The sequence below is a fragment of the Globicephala melas genome, chromosome 19 (assembly GCF_963455315.2).
Source record: "Globicephala melas chromosome 19, mGloMel1.2, whole genome shotgun sequence".
Classification (NCBI taxonomy): Eukaryota; Metazoa; Chordata; class Mammalia; order Artiodactyla; family Delphinidae; genus Globicephala; species Globicephala melas.
Genome location: NC_083332.1, coordinates 18,265,333 through 18,292,554, shown reverse-complemented (window position 1 = coordinate 18,292,554; position 27,222 = coordinate 18,265,333). Strand labels below are relative to the sequence as shown.

Sequence of the window (27,222 nt, the reverse complement as noted above, 5' to 3'; positions counted from 1 at the left end):
CAATTATCCTTCCGTTATGGATTTCTAGTTTCATTTTGGTCTGAGAGCAAACACTACATGATTTCTATTCTTTTAAATCTGTTAAGGTGTGTTTTTTGGCCCAGAATGAGGTCTATCTTGGTGAATATTTCATGTGTGTTTGAGAAGAATGTGTATTTTGCTGTTGTTGAATGAAGTAGTCTGTAGATGTCTATTATATCCAACTGATTGATGGGGGTGAGTTCAGCTATGTCCTTACTGATTTTTCTGCCTGCTGGATCTGTCCATTCCTGATAGAGGGGTGTTTACTACTCCAAATACAATAGTAGTTCATTTATTTCTCCTTGCAGTTTTGTCAGTTTTTTGCCTTACATATTTTTACACTCTGTTGTTAGACACATTCATGCTAAGGATCATTATGCCTTCTTGGAGAAATGACTCCTTTGTCATTATGTAATGCACCTTTTTTCCCCTGATAACTTCCCTTACTCTCAAGTCTGCTCTGTCTGAAATGAATATAGCTATTCCTGCTTTCTTTTGAAGAGTGTTAATTTGGTATATCTATGTCAGTCCATTTACTTTTCATTGATAACGTGTCTTTATAAAGTGGGTTTCTTATAGACAACATATAGTTGTGTCTTGTTCTTTATTCACTCTGACAATCTCCATCTTTTAATTGGTGTATTAAGACCATTGACGTTTAAAATGATGATTGATAGTTGAATTTATAGCTACCATATTTATTACTGTTTTCTATTTGTTTTCTGTTGTTCTTTGTTCTATTTTTTTTTTTTTACTCTTTTTCTGCCTTTTGTGGTTTTCACTGAGCATGTTATATGATTCCATTCTCTCCTTTCTTAGCATATCAGGTATACTTCATTTTTTACTTTTTATTAATGGTTTCCCTAGCATTTGGCACATACATTTAAAGCTAATCAAAATCCACCTTCAAGTAACAATATACTGGCTTCATGGGTAGTCCAGGTACATTATAATAAAATAACCTAATTCTTCTCTTCCATCCCTTGCATCACTTCTTTCATTCATTTCACTTATACATAAGCGTGTGTGTGTGTGCGTGCGCACATACATAATCATACATAAGCATACATAATCGGATACATTGTTGCCATTATTATTTTGAACAAACTGTTATCTCTCAGATCAATTAAAAATAAGGACTTCCCTGGTGGTCCGGTGGTTAAGACTTCACCTTCCAATGCAAGGGGTGCGGGTTCAATCCCTGGTTGGGGAGCTAAGATCCCACATGCCTCCTGGCTAAAAAACCAAAACATAAAACAGAAGCAATATTGTAACAAATTCAATAAAGACTTTAAAAATGGCCCACATTTAAAAAAAAAAATCTGAAAGAAATGCGAGAGAGGAGCTTCAAGATGACAGAAGAGTAAGATGGGAGATCACCTTCCTCCCCACAAATACATCAGAAATACATCTACATGTGGAACAACCCCTAGAGAACACCTACTGAACACTGGCAGACGACCTCAGACCTCCCAAAAGGCAAGAAACTCCCCACGTACCTGGGTGGAGTAAAAGGAAAAGGAAAAAACAGAGACAAAAGAATAGGGATGGGACCTGCACCAGTGTGAGGGAGCCGTGAAGGAGGAAAGGTTTCCACACACTAGGAATCCCCTTCGCAGGCAGAGACTGTGGGTGGCGGACGCAGGAAGCTTCAGAGCCACGGAGGAGAGCACAGCAACGGGTGCGGAGGGCAAAGCAGAAACATTCCCGCACAGAGGATCAGTGCCGGCCAGCTCTCACCAGCCCGAGAGGCTTGTCTGCTCACCCGCCAGGACGGGTGGGGGCTGTGAGCTGAGGCTCCGGCTTCAGAGGTCGGATCCCAGGGAGAGGACTGGGATTGGCTGCGTGAACACAGCCTGAAGGGGGCTGGTGCGCCACAGCTAGCCAGAAGGGAGTCTGGGAAAAGGTCTGGAGCTGTCGAAGAGGCAAGAGACTTTCTTGCCTCTTTGTTTCCTGGTGCGCGACGAGAGGGGATTAGGAGCGCCACTTAAACGAGCTCGAGACGGGGGCGAGCTGTGGCTATCAGCGCGGACCCCAGAGACGGGCATGAGACAGTAAAGCTGCCGCTGCAGCCACCAAGAAGCCTGCGTGCAAGCACAGGTCACTATCCACACCTCCCCTCCCGGGAGGCTGTTGCAGCCTGCTGCTGCCAGGGTCCCATGATCCAGGGACAACTTCCCCAGGAGAACACCTGGTGCCTCAGGCTGTTGCAACGTCAGGCTGGCCTCTGCTGCCACAGGCTCGCCCCGTACTCCATACCCCTCTCTCCCCCCAGCCTTGAGTGAGCCAGAGCCCCCAAATCAGCTGCTCCTTTAACACCATCCTCTCTGAGCGGGAACAGATGCCCTCAGGTGACCTACACACAGAGACGGGGCCAAATCGAAAGCGGAACCCCAGGAGCTGTGCGAACAAAGAAGAGAAAGGGAAATCTCTCCCAGCAGCCTCAGGAGCAGCGGATTAAATCTCCACAATCAATTTGATATACCCTGCATCTGTGGAATACCTGAATAGACAACGAATCATCCCAAATTGAGGCAGTGGACTTTGGGAGCAATGATATATTTTTTTTTCCCTTTTTCTCTTTTTGTGAGTGTGTATGTGTATGCTTCTGTATGTGATTTTGTCTGTATAGCTTTGCTTTTACCATTTGTCGTACGGTTCTGTCTGTCCAGTTCTTTTGTTTGTTTGTTTGTTTTCTACTTTTTACTGCTTGTCATCATTGGTGAATTTGTGTTTTGGTTTGGTTGCTCTCCTCTTTCTTTCATTTTTCTTATTTTTAAATTTTTAATTATTTTTTATTTTAATAACTATTTTATTTTATTTTATTCTGTCTTTTTTTTCTCCCTTTTATTCTGAGCCGTGTGGATGACAGGGTCTTGGTGCTCCGGCCAGGTGTCAGGGCTGTGCCTCTGAGGCAGGAGAGCCAAGTTCAGGACATTGGTCCACCAGAGACCTCCCAGCTCCACATGATGTCAGCCGGCGAAAATCTCCCAGAGATCTCCATCTCAACGCCAAGACCCAGCTCCACTCAGTGACCAGCAAGCTACAGTGCTGGATACCTTATGCCAAACAACCAGCAAGACAGGAACACAGCCCCACCCATTAGCAGAGAGGTTCCCTAAAATCATAATAAGGTTACAGACACCCCAAAACACACCACCAGACACAGACCTGCCCACCAGAAAGACAAGATCCAGCCTCATCCACCAGAACACAGGCACTAGTCCCTTCCACCAGGAAGCCTACACAACCCACTGAACCAACCTTAGCCACTGGGGGCAGACTCCAAAAACAACGGGAACTACGAACCTGAAGCCTGCGAAAAGGAGACCCCAAACACAGTAAGTTAAGCAAAATGAGAAGATGGAGAAACACACAGCAGATGAAGGAGCAAGGTAAAAACCCACCAGACCTAACAAATGAAGAGGAAATAGTCTACCTCAAAAAGAATTCAGAATAATGATAGTAAAGATGATCCAAAATCTTGGAAATACAATGGAGAAAATACAAGAAACGTTTAACTAGGACCTAGAAGAACTAAAGAGCAAACAAACAATGATGAACAGCGCAATAAATTAAATTAAAAATTCTCTAGAAGGCATCAGTAGCAGAATAACTGAGGCAGAAGAATGGATAAGTGACCTGGAAGATAAAATAGTGGAAATAACTACTGCAGAGCAGAATAAGGAAAAAAGAATGAAAAGAACTGAGGATAGTCTCAGACACCTCTGGGACAACATTAAATGCACCAACATTTGAATTATAGGGGTCCCAGAAAAAGAAGAGAAGAAAGGGACTGAGAAAATATTTGAAGAGATTATAGTTGAAAACTTCCTTAATATGGGAAAGGAAATAGTTAATCAAGTCCAGGAAGCACAGAGTCCCATACAGGATAAATCCAAGGAGAAACACGCCAAGGCACATATTAGTCAAACTATCAAAAATTAAACACAAAGAAAAAAATATTAAAAGCAGCAAGGGCAAAACAACAAATAACATACAAGGGAATCCCCATAAGGTTAACAGCTGATCTTTCAGCAGAAACTCTGCAAGCTAGAAGGGAGTGGCAGAACATATTTAAAGTGATGAAAGGGAAAAAAACTTACAACCAAGATTATTCTACCCAGCAAGGATCTCATTTAGATTTGACGGAGAAATGAAAACCTTTACAGACAACCAAAGCTAAGAATTCAGCACCACCAAACCAACTTTACAGCAAATACTAAAGGAACTTCTCTAGGTAGGAAACACAAGAGAAGGAAAAGACCTACAATAACAAACCCAAAACAATTAAGAAAATGGTAATAGGAACATACATATTGATAATTAGCTTAAATGTAAATGGATTAAATGCTCCAGCCAAAAGACACAGACTGGCTGAATGGATACAAAAACAAGACCCGTATATATGCTGTCTACAAGAGACCCACTTCAGACCTAGGGAAACATGCAGACTGAAAGTGAGGAGATGGAAAAAGATATTCCATGCAAATGGAAATCAAAGCTGGAGGGGCTTCCCTGGTGACGCAGTGGTTGAGAGTCCGCCTGCCAATGCAGGGGACAGAGGTTCGTGGCCCGGTCCGGGAAGATCCCACAGGCCGCGGAGCGGCTAGGCCCGTGAGCCATGGCCTCTAAGCCTGCGCGTCTGTAGCCTGTGCTCCGCAATGGGAGAGGCCACAACAGTGAGAGGCCCGTGAACCGCAAAAAAAAAAGAAAGCTGGAGGAGCACTTCTCATATCAGACAAAATAGACTTTAAAACAAAGACTATTACAGGAGACAAAGAAGGACACTACATAATGATCAAGGGATCAATCCATGAAGAAGATACAACAATTGTAAACATTTATGCACCCAACATAGGAGCACCTCAATACATAAGGCAAATGCTAAGAGCCATAAAAGGGGAAATCGACAGTAACACAGTCAGTAGTAGGGGACTCTAACAGCCCACTTACACCAATGGACAGATCATCCAAAATGAAAGTAAATAAGGAAACACAAGCTTTAAATGATACATTAAACAAGATGGACTTAATTAATATTTATAGGACATTCAATCCAAAAACAACAGAATATACTTTCTTCTCAAGTGCTCGTGGAACATTCTCCAAGATAGATCATATCTTGGGTCACAAATCAAGCCTTGGTAAATTTAAGAAAATTGAAATCGTATCAAGTATCTTTTCCGGTCACAATGCTATGAGACTGGATATCAATTACAGGAAAAAAATCTGTAAACAATACAAACAATACAGATACACGGAGGCTAAATAATACACTATGTAATAACCAAGAGATCACTGAAGAGATCAAAGAGGAAATCAAAAAATACCTATAAACAAATGACAATGGAGACACAACAACCCAAAACCTATGGGATGCAGCAAAAGCAGTCCTAAGAGGGAAGTTTACAGCAATACAATCCTACCTTAAAAAACAAGAAACATCTCAAATAAACAACCTATCCTTACACCTAAAGCAATTAGAGAAAGAAGAACAAAAAAACCCCAAAGTTAGCAGAAGGAAAGAAATCATAAATATCAGATCAGAAATAAATGAAAAAGAAATGAAGGAAACAATAGCAAAGATCAATAAAACTAAACGCTGGTTCTTTGAGAAGATAAACAAAATTGATAAACCATTAGCCAGACTCAGCAAGAAAAAAAGGGAGAAGACTCAAATCAATAGAATTAGAAATGAAAATGGAGAAGTAAAAACTGACACTGCAGAAATACAAAGGATCATGAGAGATTACTACAAGCAACTATATGCCAATAAAATGGACAACCTAGAAGAAGTGGACAAATTCTTAGAAAAGCACAACCTTCCAAGACTGAATCAGGAAGAAATAGAAAATATAAACAGACCAATCACAAGCACTGAAATTGAAACTGTAATTAAAAATCTTCCAACAAACCAAAGCCCGGGACCAGATGGCTTCACAGGCGAATTCTATCAAACATTTAGAGAAGAGCTTACACCTATCCTTCTCAAACTCTTCCAAAATATAGCAGAGGGAGGAACACTCCCAAACTCATTCTACGAGGCCACCATCACCCTGATAGCAAAACCAGACAAAGATGTCACAAAGAAAGAAAACTACAGGCCAATATCACTGATGAACATAGATGCAAAAATCCTCAACGATACTAGCAAAGAGAATCCAACAGCACATTAAAAGGACCCTACACCATGATCAAGTGGGGTTTATCCCAAGAATGCAAGAATTCTTCAGTATACTCAAATCAATCAATGTGATACACCATATTAACAAATTGAAGAATAAAAACCATATGATCATCTCAATAGATGCAGAAAAAGCTTCCGACAAAATTCAACACCCATTTATGATAAAAACCCTCCAGAGAGTAGGCATAGAGGGAACTTACCTCAGCATAATAAATGCCATATACGATAAACCCATAGCCAACATCGTCCTCAGTGGTGAAAAACTGAAACCATTTCCACTAAGATAAGGAACAAGACAAGGTTGCCCACTCTCACCACTGTTATTCAACATTGTTTTGGAAGTTTTAGCCACAGCAGGCAGAGGAGAAAAAGAAATAAAAGCAATGCAAATCAGAAAAGAAATAAAGCAGTCACCGTTTGCAGATGACATGATACTATACATAGACAATCCTAAAGATGCTACCAGAAAACTACTAGAGGTAATCAGTGCATTTGCTAAAGTAGCAGGATACAAAATTAATGCACAGAAATCTCTGGCATTCCTATACACTAATGATGAAAAATCTGAAAGTGAAATTAAGGAAACACTCCCATTTACCACTGCAACAAAAAGAATGAAATACCTAGGAATAAACCTACCAAAGGAGACAAAAGACCTGTATGCAGAAAACTATAAGACACTGATGAAAGAAATTAAAGATGATACCAGTAGGTGGAGAGGTATACCATGATCTTGAATTGGAAGAATCAACATTGTGAAAATGACTATACTACCCAAATTAATCTACAGATTCAATGCAGTCCCTCTCAGACTACCACTGGCATTATTCACAGAACTAGGACAAAAAAATTCACAATTTGTATGGAAACACAAAAGATCCTGAATTGCCAAAGCAATCTTGAGAAAGAAAAATGGAGCTGGAGGAATCAGGCTCCCTGACTTCAGACTATACTACAAAGCTACAGTAATCGAGACAGTATGGTACTGGCACCAAAACAGAAATATAGCTCAATGGAAGAGGATAGAAAGCCCAGAGATAAACCCATGCACATATGGTCACCTTATCTTTGATAAAGGAGGCAAGAATATACAATGGAGAAAAGACAGCCTCTTTAATAAGTGGTGCTGGGAAAACTGGACAGCTACATGTGAAAGAATGAAATTAGAACACTCCCTAACACCATACACAAAAATAAACTCAAACTGGATTAAAGACCTAAAGGTAAGGCCAGACACTATCAAACTCTTAGAGGAAAATATAGGCAGAACACCCTATGACATAAATCACAGTAAGATCCTTCTTGACCCACCTCTTAGAGAAATGGAAATAAAAACAAAAATAAACAAATGGGACCTAATGAAACTTCAAAGTTTTTGCACAGCAAAGAAAACTATAAGCAAGACAAAAAGACAACCCTCAGAATGGGAGAAAATATTTGCAAATGAAGCAACTGACAAGGGATTAATCTCCAAAATTTACAAGCAGCTCAGTGCAACTCAACATCACAAAAACAAACAACCCAATCAAAAAAATGGGCAGAAGACTGAAATAGACATTTCTCCAGAGAAGATATACACATTGCCAACAAACACATGAAAGAATGCTCAACATCACTAATCATCAGAGAAATGCAAATCAAAACTACATTGAGGTATCACCTCACACCAGTCAGAATGGCCATCATCAAAAAGTCTACAAACAGTAAATGCTGGAGAGGGTGTAGAGAAAAAGGCACCCTCTTGCAGTGTTGGTGGGAATGTAAATTGATACAGCCACTATGGAGAACAGTATGGAGGTTCCTTAAAAAACTAAAAATAGAATTACCGTATGACCCAGCAATCCCACTACTGGACATATACCCTGAGCAAACCATAATTCAAAAAGAGTCATGTACCACAGTGTTCATTGCAGCTCTGTTTACAATAGTCAGGACATGGAACCAGCCTAAGTGTCCATCGACAGATGAATGGATAAAGAAGATGTGGCACATATATGCAGTGGAATATTAGTCATAAAAAGAAACGAAATTGCGTTATTTGTAATGAGGTGGATGGACCTAGAGTCTGTCTTACAGAGCGAAGTAAGTCCGAAAGAGAAAAACAAAGACCATATGCTAACACATATATGTGGAATCTTTAAGAAATAAATAAATAATGGTCATGAAGAACCTAGGGCCAGGATGGCAGTAAAGATGCAGACCTACTAGAGAATGGACTTGAGGACACGGGGAGGGGGAAGGGTAAGCTGGGACAAAGTGAGAGAGTGGCATGGACATATATACACTACCAAATGTAAAATAGATAGCTAGTGCGAAGCAGCCACATAGCACAGGGAGATCAGCTCCGTGCTTTGTGACCACCTAGAGGGGTGGGATAGGGAGGGTGGAAGGGAGGGAGATGCAAGAGGGAAGAGATACAGGCATATATGTATATGTATAGCTGATTCACTTTGGTATAAAGCAGAAACTAACATACCATTGTAAAACAATTATACTCCAATAAAGATGTTAAAATAAACTGTATTAATAAATATAAATAAAAGCTTTTATTTTATTCTTCTTATACCTTATCTGATGTTTTTCCTTTGTGTGGATCCAAGTTTCTTTTTTTTTAATTAATTGATTTGTTTATTTATTTTTGGCTGCGTTGGGTCTTCATTGCTGCGTGCGGACCTTCACTAGTTGTGCAAGTGGGGGCCGCTCTTCGTTGCAGTATGTGGGCTTCTCGTTGCAGTGGCTTCTCCGTTGCCGAGCATGGGCTGGAGGTGTGCGGGCTTCAGTAGTTGTGGCTCACGGGCTTAGTTGCTCTGTGGCATGTGGGATCTTCCTGGACCAGAGATCAAACCCATGTCCCCTGCATTGGCAGGCGGATTCTTAACCACTGCGCCACTAAGGAAGCCCCCTAGTTTCTTGATCTATATCATTTACCTTCTCTCTAAAGAACTTCTTTAACATTACTTACAAGACAGATCTATTAGCAACAAATTTCAATTTTTGTTTGAGGTGGTCTTTATTTCTGCTGTTTTATTTATGTATTTATTTATTTGGTTGTGCCAGGTGTTAGTTGCAGCATGTGGGCTCCTTGTTGCAGCGTGCAGACTCTTAATTGTGTCCTGCATGTGGAATCTAGTCATTATTGTTTAAAGTATTTCTTCTGTTCCTTTCTCTCTTCTTCTAGTATTCCCATTACACATAGATTACACCTTTTGTAATTGTCCCTTTTTTGGTTGTATATTCTTTTCTGTTTTTTCCAGTCGTTTTTTTTGTTTGCTTTCTAGTCTTGGAGGTTTCTATCTATTGAGATATCCTCAAGCTTAGAGATTCTTTCCTCAGATGTATCCAGTTCACTAATAGGCCCCATGATAGGCACTCTTCATTTCTGTTATGTATTTTTTATCTCTTTTTGGTTCTGGTCTCTTTTGATTTCTTTTTGGTTCTTTCTTAGAATTTCCATCTCTCTGCTTTCATTGCTCATCTGTTTTCCCAGGCTGTGTATTTTATTCATTGGAGTTCTTAGGATATTAATTGCAATTGTTTTAAATCACCAGTCTGATAATTCCATCATCCTGCTATATCTGACTCTTGTTTCTTTGCTTGCTGTGTCTCTTCAGCTTTGGTTTTTGCCTTTTAGTATGTCTTGTAATTTTTTCTTGATAGTCAGGCATGGTATACTGGGTAAAAGGTACTGCTGTAGATAGGCCTTTAGAAATGTGGTTGTTAAAAGTGGGGGGAGAGGAAATGTTCTGTAGTCCATAACTAGGTCTCAGTTTTTTAGTAAGCCTGTGTCTCTGGGCTGTGAACTGTACTTTGCAATCCCCTCCCTCCCCAACCCTTGGTAGACAAGATAGCTGGAGTGGGCTGGAGTTGGGTATTTCCTTCCCTCCAGTCAGATATGCTCTGATAAAACTCCAGTAGGTTAGGCTCTGGTTAAATGATTTCTCCTGAGAATAGACCTTGCTAAGAACAGAATGTTCTGGGACTTTTGTGACGTCCAGCAGTGAAGACTCCGTGCTTCCACTGCAGGGGGCACAGGTTCAATCCCTGGCGGGGGAACTAAGATCCCATATGCTTCGTGGTGTGCCCCCCACCCCCACCAAAACAAACAAACAAACAAAAGAACAGAATTCTCTGGCATATCCCAAAGTGGTTCTTTTACCCCTCTGCTGACTGTCTTGTTGTGAAGAAGAGTTCAGGTAAGTTACCTGATTTTTGTTAAGTTTGTAATTAAATATTTAATAAAAATGTCTTTTTAAAAGTACCTTTTCATTTTCCTAAAAAGATAAACATAATTCTGCTCTTATGTATTTACCTAAATGATGAAAACTTACACTCACACGAAAACCACACATAAATGTTTAATAGAAGCTTTATTCATAATTGCCAAAACTTAGAAGCAGCTAGAAGATGTCCTTCAGTAGAGAAATGGATAAACAAACCAGTACATACATACAATGTAATACTAATTAGCGATAGGTGGGAGAAAAAAGAGCTCTCAAGCCATGAAAAGACATGGAGGAACTTTAAATGTGAATGGAAAAGGGAAAGAAACCAGTCTGAAAAGGCTATATACTGTTTGATTCCAACTATTATGTGACATTCTAGAAAAGGCAAAACTATGGAGACAGTAAAAGAATCAGTGATTCCCAGGGATTGGGGGAAGAGAGGGATGAATAGGTGGAGCACAGAGGATATTTAGGGTTGGGAAATTATTCAGCATGATATTATAATGATAGATTCATGGCATAATGCATTTATTAACATACATAGAAGTGTACAACACAGTGAGCCCTTAATGTAAACTGTAGACTCTAGTTAATAATATATCAATATTGTTTCATCAAGTGTAACAAATATTCCACACTGATGCAAGATGTTAATAATAGGAGGAACTGTATGCAGGGGAGAGAGTGAGTAAACCTTAAACATGCTCTGAAAAATAGTCCGTTACTTTTTTTTAACTACTTCATTCAGTTCAGATTTTACAAAGGATACCCAATTATGTGAAACAACTATTATTTTGAATAGAAACTTTAAGATTATTAATTATTTGTTTTACTTATGAAATCTAAATTGTTGAAGCATTTCAGGACTACTTACATTTTCTGTGAATCTGTAAGTAAGCACAGAGTTCATGTTGAAAATTACTTAATTCTTTCCTGCTTTCTTAAGAAATAGAGCGGTATAGAGTACTGATTTTGTGTATTTGTGTATGTGGGTGTTGTTAAATAATATAGAGCAAAGATTTTTCATATTACTATATTAGAAATCTTTCCAAATACTGTAATAGCTAAAGTAATTTGGGATGTTGTCCTGATTCTTATAAATTCTTTATAATGTAAAATACTTTATTTCATTGATGCTGAGATATCCACCCTAGGACATTTTAGCCTCTGAAATCAGTATGTCTCTTATAATCAGTGGCATCTTAGATTCAGTGAAATGTGATATCTAATAAGTCTTCAGGAGAATAAATTTAATAATTGTTACAGAATCATTGTAATTACTAAAAATGATATGGGATCATCTGATTTACTTCATATCTATCTTTCAGATGCTCTTTGTGTGGGTATGTATGCAGCCATCCTCCTTCTTTGAAGTCTCATATGTGGAAGCACGCCAGTGACCAAAATTATAACTATGAACAAGTAAACAAGGCTATTAATGATGCAATTTCACAAAGTGGCAGGTATTTGATCTTACTGTTATATATAAATAGGTTATTGTTTATAATTATATATGCATTATATATAAAGTTAGGATTAAGTCTACTAGTCTGCATTATAACCAACTCAAGGTTTGATGTGTTTTCTTTTGTTTTTAAGAGTTCAGGGGAAATCCTCCGGAAAGACTGTGTTAAACAGCAGTGAAGAAGGAGCCGATTCTCTCACTGGAAGTTCAGAAAATTTGGTGTCATCCTCAGAGCTGATTTCCCAGGCTCCCAGTGAAGTCGTAGGTACCAACGAGAATGAGAAACTAAACCCTACAAGTAATACCTCATATAGTTTAGAAAAAAACTCCAGTCTGGCCCCTCCTGGCGTGGAGTATTGCGTTTTACTCTTCTGTTGTTGTATTTGTGGTTTTGAGTCTACCAGCAAAGAAAATCTTTTGGATCATATGAAGGAGCATGAGGGTGAAATTGTAAACATCATCCTAAATAAGGACCACAACACAACTCTAAACACAAATTAGGTGGAATAGTTATCTGAAGAGGAAAACAGCAGAAGAGGAAAACAGCAGAAGAGGAATCCTTTAAACCACAGTTTGCCCTTTGTGCTGTCCAGTAACTTACTAGGCACAGAAGAAATAGTTGGTGTGATTTTTGAAGAAATGACAGGTGTGACTTTGGAACGAAATTTGTAATGTAATAAAAGGAATTCCAAATGGATAAGGGGTGATAATATTTAAGCATTTTGAGTGAGGAGAAGTGGGTTGAGGCAGCAAAGATGTACTCTTATAATAACCCTCTGTTACCTGTTAGTTTAAGTGTATTTATTATTAAAAGCTTGTTATAGTGTAGAAATGCAAGCAAAAGAGTTAAGAAAGGGCTTTTCAGGAACTATTCTAAAACTTACTGTTATGAAAGTGTCACAATCTTAAGCAGAGCTTAATTTTCTTCCTTCTCAATTTTGACATGAATGACAACCCTCTTGTGAGAAATGGGAGGCACGTGTCTGAGGGTTTTTTGGTATCAACAATGGAAGGAAAAGATCATTACAGGGCTTTGAGATGATCAACCTAAATCTTTAGCCAGATTGATAGGAACAAATCATATACTCAATCTGAGATATATTACTTTACTCTTTAGAAAGAAAAAAGAAGAGAGACCTCTAAATCCAAATCTAGATTGTAAACAGGCGTTTACAAAGGAAATTATTGTCTTAAATTTACAGTGAATGTCTTGTGGGCAAAGGAGGAAAGAGGTGAATTCCCACCAGCCTCAAACCAAATCTCAAGGTTCATAAAAATGGTGACTGGTTGAGCACAGTGCACTTCTCAGAGGTTCTTTTCAGAGTGTTGATGGAACACTGCAGCTTCTCAATAGTTACATAGGCCTTCTTATCCACTCTTCTAAACTAGACCAAGCTTGTTGTCTAAAAACAACAAAGTAGGAAAAATTGCATTTGCTTATCAGACCTTGGAAGTAGGTTGAACTGTTAAATAAAAAACATTTGTGGGAAGAGGAATGAAATTCAAAAGCCCCTTAAAATGAGTACTACTATTGAGATTTTACTTCCTGGAGCTTTCTATTTAGTTATACTTAGCATAAGAGATACAACCAAATGTGGCTAAAATGTAGTAAAAATTCAGGTTGTTTATAAAACGTTTAATAACAAACAAAAACTATTTGGGTTTCTCCTATCCAGGAAATTGTATTTTATTGGTGTGCAATAGGACACATGGGAAGCCAACTAAAACTTGCCATCAAATAGATGTAATCTTCTCATTAATTACACATTTGTATTACAGTGTATTTCAAAGAGTGAAGAGAGCAGGGTTTTTGGGGTTTGCTTTTGTAGTTCTGATCATTTACGTATGCATTGTTCTGTTAATGTCAGTTCTGCCTACAAGTCAAAAGGCGGCCGGTGCACCACGCGGTGCACCGTCTTCACGGTGCTCTTTATGAACTTGACTCTAACATCTTCTAGAGCTGAGGCTGTGCCTCTCATAAAGCTTAGAAAACATCGAAAACAGAATTTCTTGAATAGGATACTCTATAGGCACATTTTAGGAAAAGAATTCTCTTCCCAAAGTCCAGGTATGAATCGAATGAATTAACATTTTTCAGATAGCATTAGGAACTATTTAAGGGGGGCCAGGTAACCTGAAATACTGTCTGATTTGCGTGTTTTTGTTTTGTTTTGTTTTGTTGCTTTGCTTTTTAAAATCTAATTTGATGATGATATTTGAACAAACAGAGTTGATTGTAACTTTGCAACTCTTTAATTTACGTAGCTTTAGTTTATTTGTGAAAGTTAATCCATTTCTGGTATCTGGTTTTTAAAAGAGAAAATGAATTCATATATACTAAACTATATTCCGCAAATCCACATGCAGTGGGTTTTCTCATTTTCTCCTGTTTTCAGAATTAAAAGTTATATTTCATTTCAAATTCAAAAATAAACTTTTAAATGGTTCCATTATTAACTATATTGTTCCCACTTAGTTTTTTCATTACTGGTAGCTCTGACTCAATGTTTCTTTATAAAAATCTATTATTCTGAAAATTAACAACCTTAGAAGAGTTTTTGTTTTATAAATTTTCCTTGGCTTTAATTTTATATAATCATTTGGAAAATACTAGTAACCAAAAAACATTCCCAAAATTTCAACAGTGTATTTTTAAATTAACTTTCTTCATTTCCTTAAACTACTTCCATTGACTGTTAAATTTGCCATTTGGAATCATGAATTTAAACTTTCCCTAGCTCATGGGAAAAAATTAACCCAGAAGTTCAAAAGTCTTTAAATATTCATCTGCTCCCAGCCTAAAATATCTTCAAAAGCTTTCTCTTGGCCTATAGGAGGAACCATATACCAAGGATGTTGTGTACCTTCCCATTATGGTTTTGAGGCAAGCCTTAAGTTAACCCTCCCCACTAAGAACAATTGAATACGATGAAGACTAAATATGCAATTTTAATTATAGAATAGATATTAAAATAATCAGCAAGAATTCCTTTATAGGAATAACATTTACTGGTACTAGATCTTTTGCCATGTAATGCTCAGTATTTGTTTTCCCCTCTGAACACTTACAATTCTAAGATTTGACAGTGAAAATAGTTTTTAAAACACTTACTGGATAAGGCAAAGGTGGGGAGGGGGAAGATGATGCATTCTGATCATTATAAATAATACTTTTTCAGGGCTCTATCATTTTCTCTCTTTCTCTAATAATCCAGAATATGGTTGGTATCCCCAGTGTTCTAACAGTACTATGCCTATATTCCACTTGACCTGTAGACTTCAAGTTCTGTGTCCAGCCAGTGCAGTGTAGTGACACTGACTGAAGCCTTTATTCTAGATCTTTCATCTATTTGAGGTAGCTATCAGTGGCTTTGTTATTATTTTCTTTGTCTTTTCTCACAAAGCAAATGGTGGGCACCTATGTTTACATTGTATCTTCCTGCAGTGTACTTGGCTTGACAAAGACAAGCAGGCTTCTCTTTTGAGACTTATTATATTTTTAGTTTTCATAGACACTTATTTAATCTTTTTTTATTGTACAGCAAGGTGCTCTAAGTAATATTCTATAAAATATATTTAATAGAGATTTGAGTTTGATATTCATGGACATGAATACATGTATTTTTTTAAGAAATAAGTATTGTGTAACACTATGGCATTGCTTCTATAGCCAAAGTCTAAAAATTTCTGGAACACTGACATGTAAAGACTACAGTTAATTCTGACACTGTATCTTATTAAAATAGGATGATTTGCATTTTGTAAAATTATCCTGCACATCAAGCTGCATGCCTTAATGCCTAAAACTCTAGGATTATTTTCATGGTAGAACAGTTTATCTGTTCAACAAACAGTGAAGCAAGGTCTTAGCGCTACTTTAACTACCTTTGGAAATACTGTACAATGTTAGAATAATTTATTTTGCTTTACAGAAGTTTGTCATGTATTGACTTTAATATTGTATTTTGGTAATAAATTTTTTGTTAAAAACACTTGCCTCTAAGTTTTATTAACAAAAAGTTATATCCATTCTTATTTTGGAAATGTTGATTTAATCACTTAGAAATTTGGATTTAAATAATGAAGAACTTCCCCAGGCTTAAACTAAGGCTTATGATTACCCTTTGGTAACATGTTAAACTATTGATGACTAGCATTAAACTCTGTTACACAAAGGTAATTGAAAAAGCATTTAGATTGTTTTAATCTTTTAAAAAATTCAATCTAGGAACTCTCCTGGTGGCGCAGTGGTTACGAATCCACCTGCCAATGCAGGGGACATGGCTTCAACCCCTGGTCCGGGAAGATCCCACGTGCCTCAGAGCAACTAAGCCCACGTGCCACAACTACTGAACCTGCACTCTAGAGCCAACGAGCCACAACTACTGAGCCCGCGCCTAGAGCCCGTGCTCCACAGCAAGAGAAGCCACTGCTATGAGAAGCCCACAAACCACAACGAAGAGTAGCCCCCGCTCACTGCAACTGGAGAAAGCCCACGCACAGCAATGAAGACCCAACACAGTCAAAAATAAATAAATAAAAAATTTTTTTAAAAAATTCAATCTAATTTTGTAGTTTTTCTCCTTGCTACACAGTTCTTCACTTTATCTTCCAAATCACATCCTTATACGCTTTAAATTCTGATGTATTCAAACTGCTAAAGTAGCTCTCTTAACGGCAGTTAGCATTTTGCACTTGCATTGATCCGTTGCATTGGCAAGTGAAGCTAACATCATCTGACTGTATCATTGGTCTAGTTACACATTTGTGCCCTAGAATCCTGGGCTACCTCGGCTGCGAGTGTCTGAGGCCAAATATTTCTCCCCAAAAGCTTTAACTTGTCCTGTCTCCCCAGGGGCAACATAATTATGTCCTATCTTTTAAGAGCCAAATCCCAAAACCGTCACTAACCTCTGGACAGTTGTAGAAATCTCAGCATGAAAGATCCAGAACATGTGCAGTTTGGTAGCCACCAGCCACATGCGGCTGTTGAGCACTTGCAATATGACTAGGATGCTAAGTGTATAATATACAACAGTTCTGAAGACATCATTTTTTAAAAAAGTATCGCATTAATGTATTTTATATTGGTTGTTGAAATGATATTTGGGATATTTTGGGTTAAATAATATTAAAATTAATTTCACCTGGTTTTCTGTGTAGCTACTATAAAATTTTAAATTGCATATGTGGCTCACATCGTATTTCTGTTGGACAATGGTGGTATAGAAGAAGGATTAGTAAACTGACAGCCCTTGTTTCAAATCTGGCCTGCCATCCATTTTTGTAAATAGTTTTATTGGAACACAGCCACACCCAGTCATTTACATACTGTATATGGCTATTTTTGAGGTACAACAGCAGCACTGAGAAGTTGTTACAAAGACTGTATGCACCACAAAGCCCAAACTATTTACTATCTGCTTAATAGTAAATCGTTTGATAGAGTTTGCTGACCTGTGACCTAGAACAATGGTATGATCTGTGCTTTAAAGCTCCCAGGAAAAAAAAGCTTCTTATAAAGAAAGCCTTATATAGCATTATTTTATAAATATATTATTTCGTCTCCTGTTCTTCTACAGCCCTACCCATAATTTATGACTTAACCTATTTCAACATCTCCACTACTTAAAGCCAAACACAATGTTTAAAATAACAACATAATTAAATAATAAATAATGCCGCTTTTAAAAAGTATTGTTTTCCTCCTGACAACCTTATGGTGCTGATGGTACCCTCTCTGCTTCACCCTTTCTGTGATGTGGTCATGCCACCGGCATATCTAACTGCGGTTGGGAGGTAACCGTGGCAGCTAATCCACTCAACTGCGGTGACCATTGACTTGCATAATCCAGGATATAAAGAAAAGTCTTAGACACACCTCTTTATAATGAATAACTTGTCTGAGTCTAAAATCAGATTCTGGGGTTGGGTGGCGGTTGTAGTTGGCTTTGATGTAGAACTGTTGACTAAATTGGCAGATTAAGAAAAAGTCACAGTATTCGCCTACATAGATTCTTCCGAATCAAGCAGCAAAGATGTAAAATGAACATTTTTGGCCCTATAAATTCTCAGAGTGAGTTTCTGTTTTTAATTGATGCCATACAATAGATAGTATGTTTTGGTTTATATCTTAGAATTCAAATGACTGTAAGATGCTTAAACCATTTCCAGAGTCCTAGATGTGCAGCAAAATCTGGTTTGTGTGTTGTGTTGGGGGACTGTAGACCTCATTTTTCTGGTGGTACATTAATATACTGCATCCAGTTTTCTCATTTAGACCATAAAGTGTTTGTAAGATTATGACATACTTGGTTTTTATCGATTTTTTTTTCCCAATATGAGTAATTCCTGTTTAAATTGTTTGCCTTGCGAAAGTTGATTCTAGTAGATCTTCCTTTGAATTAAAAGTTTAATTTTAGGCATCTAATATAAATTCTTACCATTATAGAACAAAATCATAAGATGTTGGTGTTGTTTTGTTTCCTAACTCAACCACGTTTACACCAGTTGTGTCACTTAATCCAGAGAGTAAAGGCACCATTCAGGAACAGTTTGCAAAACTGAATGTAAGACAGATACTTCCATGATAATGCTGACGTAGATGGGGCCTTGGCTTGAAAAGGACATGATGTGTTAGGTGGACGGAGTTATATTTACACAGATCAGAAAATAATGAATCCTTGACCATGAGCTGATAAAATAGACCTAACTATTTTATCTTTCTAATTTCTCAGCTTTATCCTCTGTTAAAAGGAAAAATTAAGAATAATTGTCCATGTCATTGCCACTGGTATCAGTAATTGTAAAATGTTGAGTTATTAATAAAGTATGTCATCTTAAATATGTACACAATAGAAAATTATGACCTGAAGAGACCCTCAACAAAATAAAACAAGTTATTCATTTTTCAGGTCTTTTATTAGTACCTGATGTTATTTAAAGGCTTAGTGCACATCTCCAGATTTCTGGGTTTTTTCTACTTGTCATTTTATTAATTTTAGTATCCATACTTCAGCAATAATGTGGCTGCATTTTACTGAAACAGACACATCAATCTACATCTTGCTCTTTTTTGTTTATATCTGCAATCCCGTTTAAACTTAGTATTTCCAACCACAAAAGGTGTTAGAAAATTCTGTTTCAGGCTAGTGAGAAAAAGTACAGCAGGATACAGTTCAGATCATAAGCTGTATTTATTTCTGATCTCTACAGCTCACATTCTACAAAAAATAGTTATGCTGGAATAATTAAATAATTGGAGGAAACCAGCGGTTTCCAAGTTATCTTCATTTTCCAAGCCCTTCTCCATATGAAGCATGAGAATACAACTGGTGAGGTCGTGCCTTTCCATAATGCTAAGATTGGAATCCATGCAGGGTATCACCCTGTAGGTTAAAAAACTAAAAATGAGGCCCTTCAGAATCTGTGCCCAGCTGGAGCACCCCTGTGCTCCGTGTGCAAATGCTGATAAAGAGGCTCCAGTGTACTATGTGACACTTTTTAAAACTCATTTTGTAATCACAGGAAAAAAGTGTGGATCTTCCTAACGGGAAAGCGGTCACTGTGTCCCATCTGAAGCAAGGGGAGGACATGGGTGGTGGACGGCCTGCCAGCTGCACACTGAGTGGGTATTTTGCTACCTCAGCTGGTTTGAAATATAGTTTGGCTTTACCTTTTTGAACCTCTTGTAAGTTCAGTTATGTCTTCTATTTTCTGAAATGTGAAATTGATTTTATAATACCAACCTCAGAGAGTTATGTGGACTAAATGAGAAGATCGTCTGTAAGATACCTAGTTGAGTTCTGACAGTTCTGGATGGTGTTGGTTCGAAGCCATGTGACCTTGAGTAAGGCATTCAACCTTTTTTTGAGCCTCAGTTTCTGCATCAGTAAAACAGGTGGTAATACTTAAACCTTGTAGGGTTGTTGTGAAGATCAGCAACCATGTGTATAAAAGGCCTGGCCATCTGTGAGCTCAAACAGTGGTTCCTATCATGGTTTGAGCACTCACTGTGTGTGCTGGGGGCAGGGACGCATTAAACGCCCTTATAAATCATGGTATCAAAGCTACGTGTTACAGCCTTGGAAAGGACTCTAAGAGCCATACTGCTTTGTGTTTTGAGGAAGGATACTCGCAACAAAATATCGTATCTCTTAAAATATACCCAAAAAAGACAAACCTGGTACCTAGAATATTGTATACAATTCATGTCACATCTAAAAAGACAACAGCCTGGGAGAAAGTGTCAGAACATTACCCTGTTACCATCACATTAAGTTCATATAATCATTCTCTCACACCTATAAACCGCCATTAAGGACTATGTGAAAATGGCCCTTTCCCTAAATCAGCTGATGAGCGGGCAGCATTGGCAAAACTTAGGCCCAAGGAGAGAGAATGGTATTTCAAATTGTATACGCTCAGTATAATCAGCCGCTAACTATACAGGATTGAGTGCCATGCACTGGACCATTAGGGAAAGGTAACAGTTCTTGGAAACGGTGAGAAATGGCCTGGCTCTGACCATGCAAAGCTCTCACACGGAACTCAGTCTTCTAACCATCGCACAAGGACTGTTTCACCTGCAGGACTCGGGTGCAGAGCAATCCTAATTCTGAAGCATACCTGCAGTCCAGCCCTAAAGCCAGCCTCTTCATATGGGGTGCTGTCCTGTGGGCCTGGGATGTAGCTCTGCTAGTTTCACCGAGGAGACTTATGACCAGGTCGGAAAACGGCAGAACGGCCAAAGATAAAATCCAAACCAGCATTTGCGTTTAACCACTATCCACTGATGTAACTTAACATTATTTCCAGTCTCCCCCCACGCCTCCAACACACACACATACACTTATGCATAGTGAAAATACAAGAGAAAAGTTAAACTCTAGAATTTGGCCGGTGTTCCAACCACCAAAACTTAATCTGTATCAGCGTTTCAACCTTTTTTTCATTATCACGTCCCTAAGGAACTTTTTTTTAGACTTTTCCTGATCACCCCCCTCCATGAAATTTGAATACCTAAGATATACTGTATATCTGCACTTTATATATTAAAAGAATAAGGTTTTTTCCAACCCCCAAGAGCCAATTTTCTCCCTGTTGGGGGCGGAGGGGGTAATATCACCACGGAGAACGTATGCTCATATAAATGAACTGGTTGGTGACAGTTGTGAGAGGAAACAAACTTTGTTTCCTGGTATCTTGACTGAAAAAAATTTAAAGCCATCAAGAGACTGTGATTAAAAACCTCTCAGAGGTAGCTGTATTCGTTCCTCCATCATGTGGGGAGCACAAAAGGACAGAGCCTACCTACTCCAATCTCCACACAACTATTGGGGTCGTTTGAGTCCTAGCAGCTTTCAGGCCTGGTGAGATGCAATGAAGCCTGTGAATTCCTAAGCATAAGTCCTTCAGGCTAGTTTATTAACATCCATGGGTGGACTCAGGAAGATCTGGGGACAGCACGTGGTTAAGTGTTAGTGAAAATCCAACCCAGTGCTAGATTAGCCATAATTTAAGGCATGATAAAATATCTGAATTTGAGGGTATTAGAAACACATACATTTCTGGCTGAAAGTCCTACTTCGTCCTACCAAAAAAAAAAAATCCCAAGCCAGACTGTACACCTTGGCATCTGTTAGTAGGAAATGTCTATTTCTAGGGTTTTTAGACACCTGTTGTATATACCTGTTTTGCAGGGAATGACATTAGAGCAGTCCAAGGGAACAAATTGGAAAGACCAGCCAAGGCTGGTTTGTGGACTAGAAGAGCCAACATCTAAGAATCATCACACTTCGCCAAAAGCTTATTATGTGATAAAGCACCATCATCTGCTTTAACTGGATAACCTGACTATTCGTGTCCTTATTCAAAAACATACAATAGTTATTCTAACCATGGAAATGGAAAAGAAAGGCGTAGGTGGAAACAGCAGACAAGTAGAGGGAAGAAGAGTACCAGGTGTTGAAGAAAATGAACCAACCTTGACAATGTTTAAATATTTTGTTAACTTTATTTAATAGAGTCCTTGGATAATTATACACCTATGCTAATCTGCCTATAAATTTCATTCTTCTAAACCATTACAAATCTAGTTAATACGAAGTTGATCAAAGGAAGAGAGAAAAAGTAACTAACAATATTACATAATACCTTTTCTTAAGAATCTTCCCAGGGAAGGAGGCAAGTATTTTAAAGGCGGGGGGGGGGGGTATGGGGAAGGACTCAGGTGTAATGCTGATTCCTGTGCAACTCTGGAATGATCTGTGAGCACTGAGAAAGCTGATCTCCAGGACTCAGCATGGGTTGCCTAAGACCAAGAGTGCCAAACTAGGCTCGGAAGAATGCCGTAGACACGGCTGATCTCTGAGGTCTCTGACATGGGTCATACGCAAGGAGTGTATAAAACAACCCATGGGATGTAGGAAGAACATATTAGGATTTCCATATATTGCAATACATAATGTGTATATATATGTATGTATACACACACATATACGTGCACACGTTCACACACAGAGAGGACAAACATTTTTGATTGATGAAGTTTTGAGATCAAAAAGTTTGGAGACTACTGCTCTGACTTTTATTAAGACACTTGAAAAACCAACCCTGTGGACGAGGTGGCAAAATAAGATTGCATGAAACTACTGTTGCAAAAATATGTGTAAGTGGGCCAAACTGTCTTCAACTGAATATGTGTTTCTGTAAAAGAATACTCAGTATTGTAAAGATCTCATTTCTCTCAAAGACTTCTTTACCTTTTATACAATTCCAGTAAAATAATCTCCATGGATTCTTTTTTGGAAACTGGTAAAAGATTATAAAGTTTATATGAGCAAGAAAATATGCAAAACTTGCCAGAACATGTGTTTAAAAGAAATACAGTATGTAGAACTGTTGCAAACTAGTTCTTTTTAAAAATCATTTAAACACAATAAATGAGTTTACAAATAGGCCATATACGTACTAGAATTAGTATGTGATGCAGATAATTCAAATCAGTAAGGTAAGAATGATGGTGAAACAACTGATTCTCCAATTAGAAAAAAAATTGTCAGATCTCTCTCTTCATATTAAAAAGGTGCAATATTTTTTAAAACTAGGAAAAAGTATTTTTAAAATTTTACAATCTTGGGATGGTAAAGGTTTTCCTAAGTATGTTGGAAAAACCCAGAAGCTTTTATAAAGGGAAGATGATAGACTTGATAACAGAAAATGGAAAACCAATGCAAAGCGAAACACACTATATGAAGTACACAACACTGAGAAATACCTGCAAGGTATACAACAGAAAGTTAATATCCAGGGACTTCCCTGGTGGTCCAATGGTTAAGACTACGCACTTCCATTGCACGGAGCACAGGTTCGATCACTGGTCAGGGAACTAAGATCCCACATGCCACGCGGTGCAGCCAAAAAAAAATGTTAAAATCCATAATCTATAACTAATCCCTTTATATAAAGATTAAATCGATGATTGGCCAAAGAACATGAAAACATAAATCACAGAAAAAGAAATACAAACAGCCAATAATGTCCTGATATTATCTCCACCTAATACATTTAAAATGATATATCATTTGTCGCCTAAGATTGGCAAAGATTAAAAATATCCATTGTTGACAAGGACACTGAAATAAGCCCCGTAATGCACATTGGTGGAAGTGTAAATTAATACAATTTTTAACCTTTTGTAATGTAGTTTGCCAATGTTTATCCTAATTTAAATTCTAGCAATTCTATTTCTAGAAATATATCCTAAAGAATTACATAAATATAAGGATATTCTCTATGCACTGCATGTAACAGGGTAAAGCTGGAAACAATCTAAATGTCCAATTAGAGGGCAATATTAAATAAATGATGATACATCCATACAGAGGATGACTACTATATTGAATACCCATCATTGTATAACAAAATTACCCCTAAACTTAGTGGCTTTAAAACAAATATAAACATTTATTATTCTTACCGTATCTGTGCATGAGATATTTGGGAGTGGCATGGATGACATGGAGCTGGCAGATCTTCCTCCTAGGTGGCTCACTCACATGGCAGGCTGGTTGTTGGCCAGAGGCCAGGTGCCGCCCATGTGGCCTTCTCTACACGATGTCTGAGTGTCCTCACAACATGGTGGCTGGCATCCCCCATAAGTGCGCAATCCAAGAGAGGATAAGGCTAAAACTAGGATGTCTTTATGACCTGGCCTCAGAAGTCCCACACTGTCACTTCCACCGTATTCTATGCATCACACAGAAAAGCTATGATTCAGTGAGAGGGGAGTATATAAATATCAAGCAGCAAGGATCATTTAAGCTGAAATTTAAAGGCTGAATAGTAGTTAAGTCAGGCACTTATAAAAACTTGGAAATTTATGAATAGGAAGTAGGGATGAGGCTGGAGAGGTAAATGGAGCCTGACTCACAGCAGTACTTTCAAGCTTGTTAAGGAGCTTTTTATATAAAGCCAGTAAGCCACCAAAAGACTTATATCTTAGTAAGATCAGTATGTTTTTTATATGGAGGGTGGACTGAGTGGACAAGGCCAAAGGGCAGGAATGGTGGTAAGGCAATCGGTTAGCAGACTATTGAAATGATCCAGACAAAAAATTGTGCCTTGGATTACAGTAGTGGCAATGGAGATGGGGAAAAGTTGGGCAAGTCCTGAGATATTTAGGAATAAACCCAATGGGACTCAGTGTTTGACTGGATATATGGGCTACACAACAGGGAGGAATCAAGTTTGGCTCCTAAGTTATTGACAGCAATTAGGAAAAGGGGGCACATGGGATGAAAAGTAGGTTTGGGGATTAGAAAAAGTTTAATTTTTAACGAGTTGAGTTTGAGTGCTCTGCACACATGGAAATTTCCAATAGGCACTACATGTATGGGACCTGGCTGTCAGGAGCTATGCCTGGACATAAACACTTACAAGTGATCAGAATATCACTGGAAATTGGAGCCATGAGCCAGAGAGGAAGAGTTTACATGAGACTGAAAAGGAATGCCAGAAAGGTAGAGAGGAGGAATACTGGGAGAGTCTATTGCCACAGAAGGGAATAGTGATCCAGAGTGTTCATACTACTAAGCCAAACTACTGAAAACTGAACAAACATCATACATCAGACAGGAAAAAGCCAATGGAGAAGGAGAGCTCTCTCCCTTGGTCCAACGCAAGATGCTTTTATGGGAAGGATGTGACTTCCCATAAGAAGACATTAATGACTTCGCGTGCAGTGCTTCTCAAAGTGTGACGTACATACAAATAACCTGGAGATTATATTAAAATGCAGATTCTGATTCAGTAGGCCTTGGGGAGAGCCGGAGAGCCGACATTTCTAAGGTCCTAGGTGAAGCCAACACAGCTGGTCCACAGACAATATTTTGAGTAGCAAGGTCCTGCTATGGCTCTCAAACTTTGCTGAACGGACCCACATGGAGAACTTCTTAAAACCAATTATTTGTCCCTGACCCCTACAGATTATGATTCGGTAGGTATGTCTAGAACCCGATAATTTCCAACAAGCTCCCTTATGATGTTGATAGTGATGCCACAGGTTTCCAGGCCATACTTTTGAGCTGAACTGTTCCAGCACAACTTAACTATTGCTGGCCCCAACAGAGGAAAAGCCAGATCCCACTGGGTTTCAAAACACAATGCAAACAAGTATTCCTGTAGACCTCTGCAGTCACAGCCCATGACCAGAGGTCAATAGAGGCAAAAGTCTACCGCTCATTACCCATCACCCCCATGGTTGCTGTATCAGAATGAATTCATTCTTAATTAACTTATTTATTACCAAGACTTACCCTCAGCAGTGGATGTCTATTGCTCTCAAATCGTTATTTTGCTTAGTAAAGCCATTTCATATGAAAACAAGCAGCTGCTAACAAGTACTATTTCCTTTACTCAAGGGACGCATGTTTCACAACAGACATTTTTTTCCCCAGTGCGCAAGACAGTTTAAGAAAAAACCCTACATAATAAGGTGGGGAGGAGAGGGGGAATTCTACTTAAGGAGGAATCAATTCACATATGTATTTATTAAACACACAAATGTATCTTATGTAAAGCATCTTAAGGCGAAAGAGAAAGATTATAAATATACAGTCCCTGTTCTCAAGTCCATAACATGAAAAAAAGACACCAACAATCATGTTAAACATGACAAATGCCACCTGAAAAAACAGCTGACATTTATTTTTATTAAAACCACCAGCAGATACCTCAACCCATTGACACAGAATGTGTGTCTGTTATTAACAGCAACAGACACACAAAGGAGGAGGAAAATATCAAACAGTGGAAACAAAGAAAGGCACCTGGCTGAAGTAATTCCTGGAATTAGACAGACGAGCAGTCCTCTTCACAGGTGGAAGACCCAGAGGACCATTCCTTAATAAAAATCAATTAACATGTGCTCTGAGAATCTGCTAACAAAAGGCTTTACCTACTGTTCATCAAAGTGTGATTAAGAAAGATATCCACGTATACAACACAGCAACTGCCCTCCGAAAAGGCTTACACTCTAGTTTGGAGACGGAGTAACATAGGAGCCTAAGAAGACAGAGGAACGTATTCTACACAAAATTTGGAAGAAGACAGCGCGCCCTGCCCCCCTCGCCAAAAAGAGGCGCGTCTTTGGAGATGCGAAAGTACCTCACTGGCAGTCGGTAAAAGACTTCCAAACACACATCACCGGCAGTTGGGGCCTGGGGGTGTTGCCAAGACCCGAGAAAGGGGCGCGCCAGGCCTTGGCAACGCGGTTAGCTGGGAGATGTCCGAGTGGTCGGACTGCTTCCGTTCACCGGGCCCTTACTGACCCCTCCACATCCACCAGCACAGGAGACAGGAGGGCACCGGCGCAAGAAAGAGTTTTTCGCGGCCCCCAGCCCGTCTCACCCTCCCCACCCGGGGTTCGACTTGAGGCCACCCTTATTCGCATCCCGGCCCTCTTCCCCCGAGCAGCGCCGCTCGCTCTGGCCTGGGGGTGGCGGGAGTCTGCGTAGGCGAAGGTGGCCTCGGGCTCCTCGGTCGGTGACGGGGGTCCAATGTCCTTCGAGGGGTGCCGGGAGCCGCGGGACACAGCGGAACGGAGCGGAACTCGGCCAACACTACAGCCCGGCGGCCGGAAGTGCGCCGCTTCCTTCCGGCCGGCGCCGCACGAGACGGGGCGGGGCGCCCCGAGAGGGGGAGGTGGCCCGTGCTGACGGACGGCTCCCGGGACCTATAAGCGCGGCCTCAGTGGCCCAGCCTCCCCGGCGCGCCCCCTCCCCGGGGCGGTGACTCCCCCCAGCCCCCCATTTCCAAGGTGC

At 39.2% G+C, this 27,222-nt stretch overlaps 1 protein-coding gene across 3 annotated transcripts in view; it reads left to right on the top strand.

Annotated features, from left to right (window-relative positions):
- Nucleotides 1-16,755, top strand: part of ZNF507 (zinc finger protein 507) — a 47,972-nt gene extending 31,217 nt beyond the window's left edge. The window contains exons 6-8 of one of the 3 annotated variants that reach the window (XM_060289271.2): nt 11,763-11,897; nt 12,034-12,164; nt 16,128-16,755. In XM_060289271.2, coding sequence (XP_060145254.1) covers nt 11,763-11,897; nt 12,034-12,164; nt 16,128-16,252 — 391 coding nt within the window. In that variant the 3' untranslated portion in view covers nt 16,253-16,755. Of the gene's footprint in view, nt 1-11,762; nt 11,898-12,033 lie in introns of all 3 variants that reach the window. The other 2 variants (XM_060289270.2, XM_030874501.2) reach the window with 2 other exon arrangements.
- Nucleotides 16,756-27,222: the final 10,467 nt, after the last annotated feature.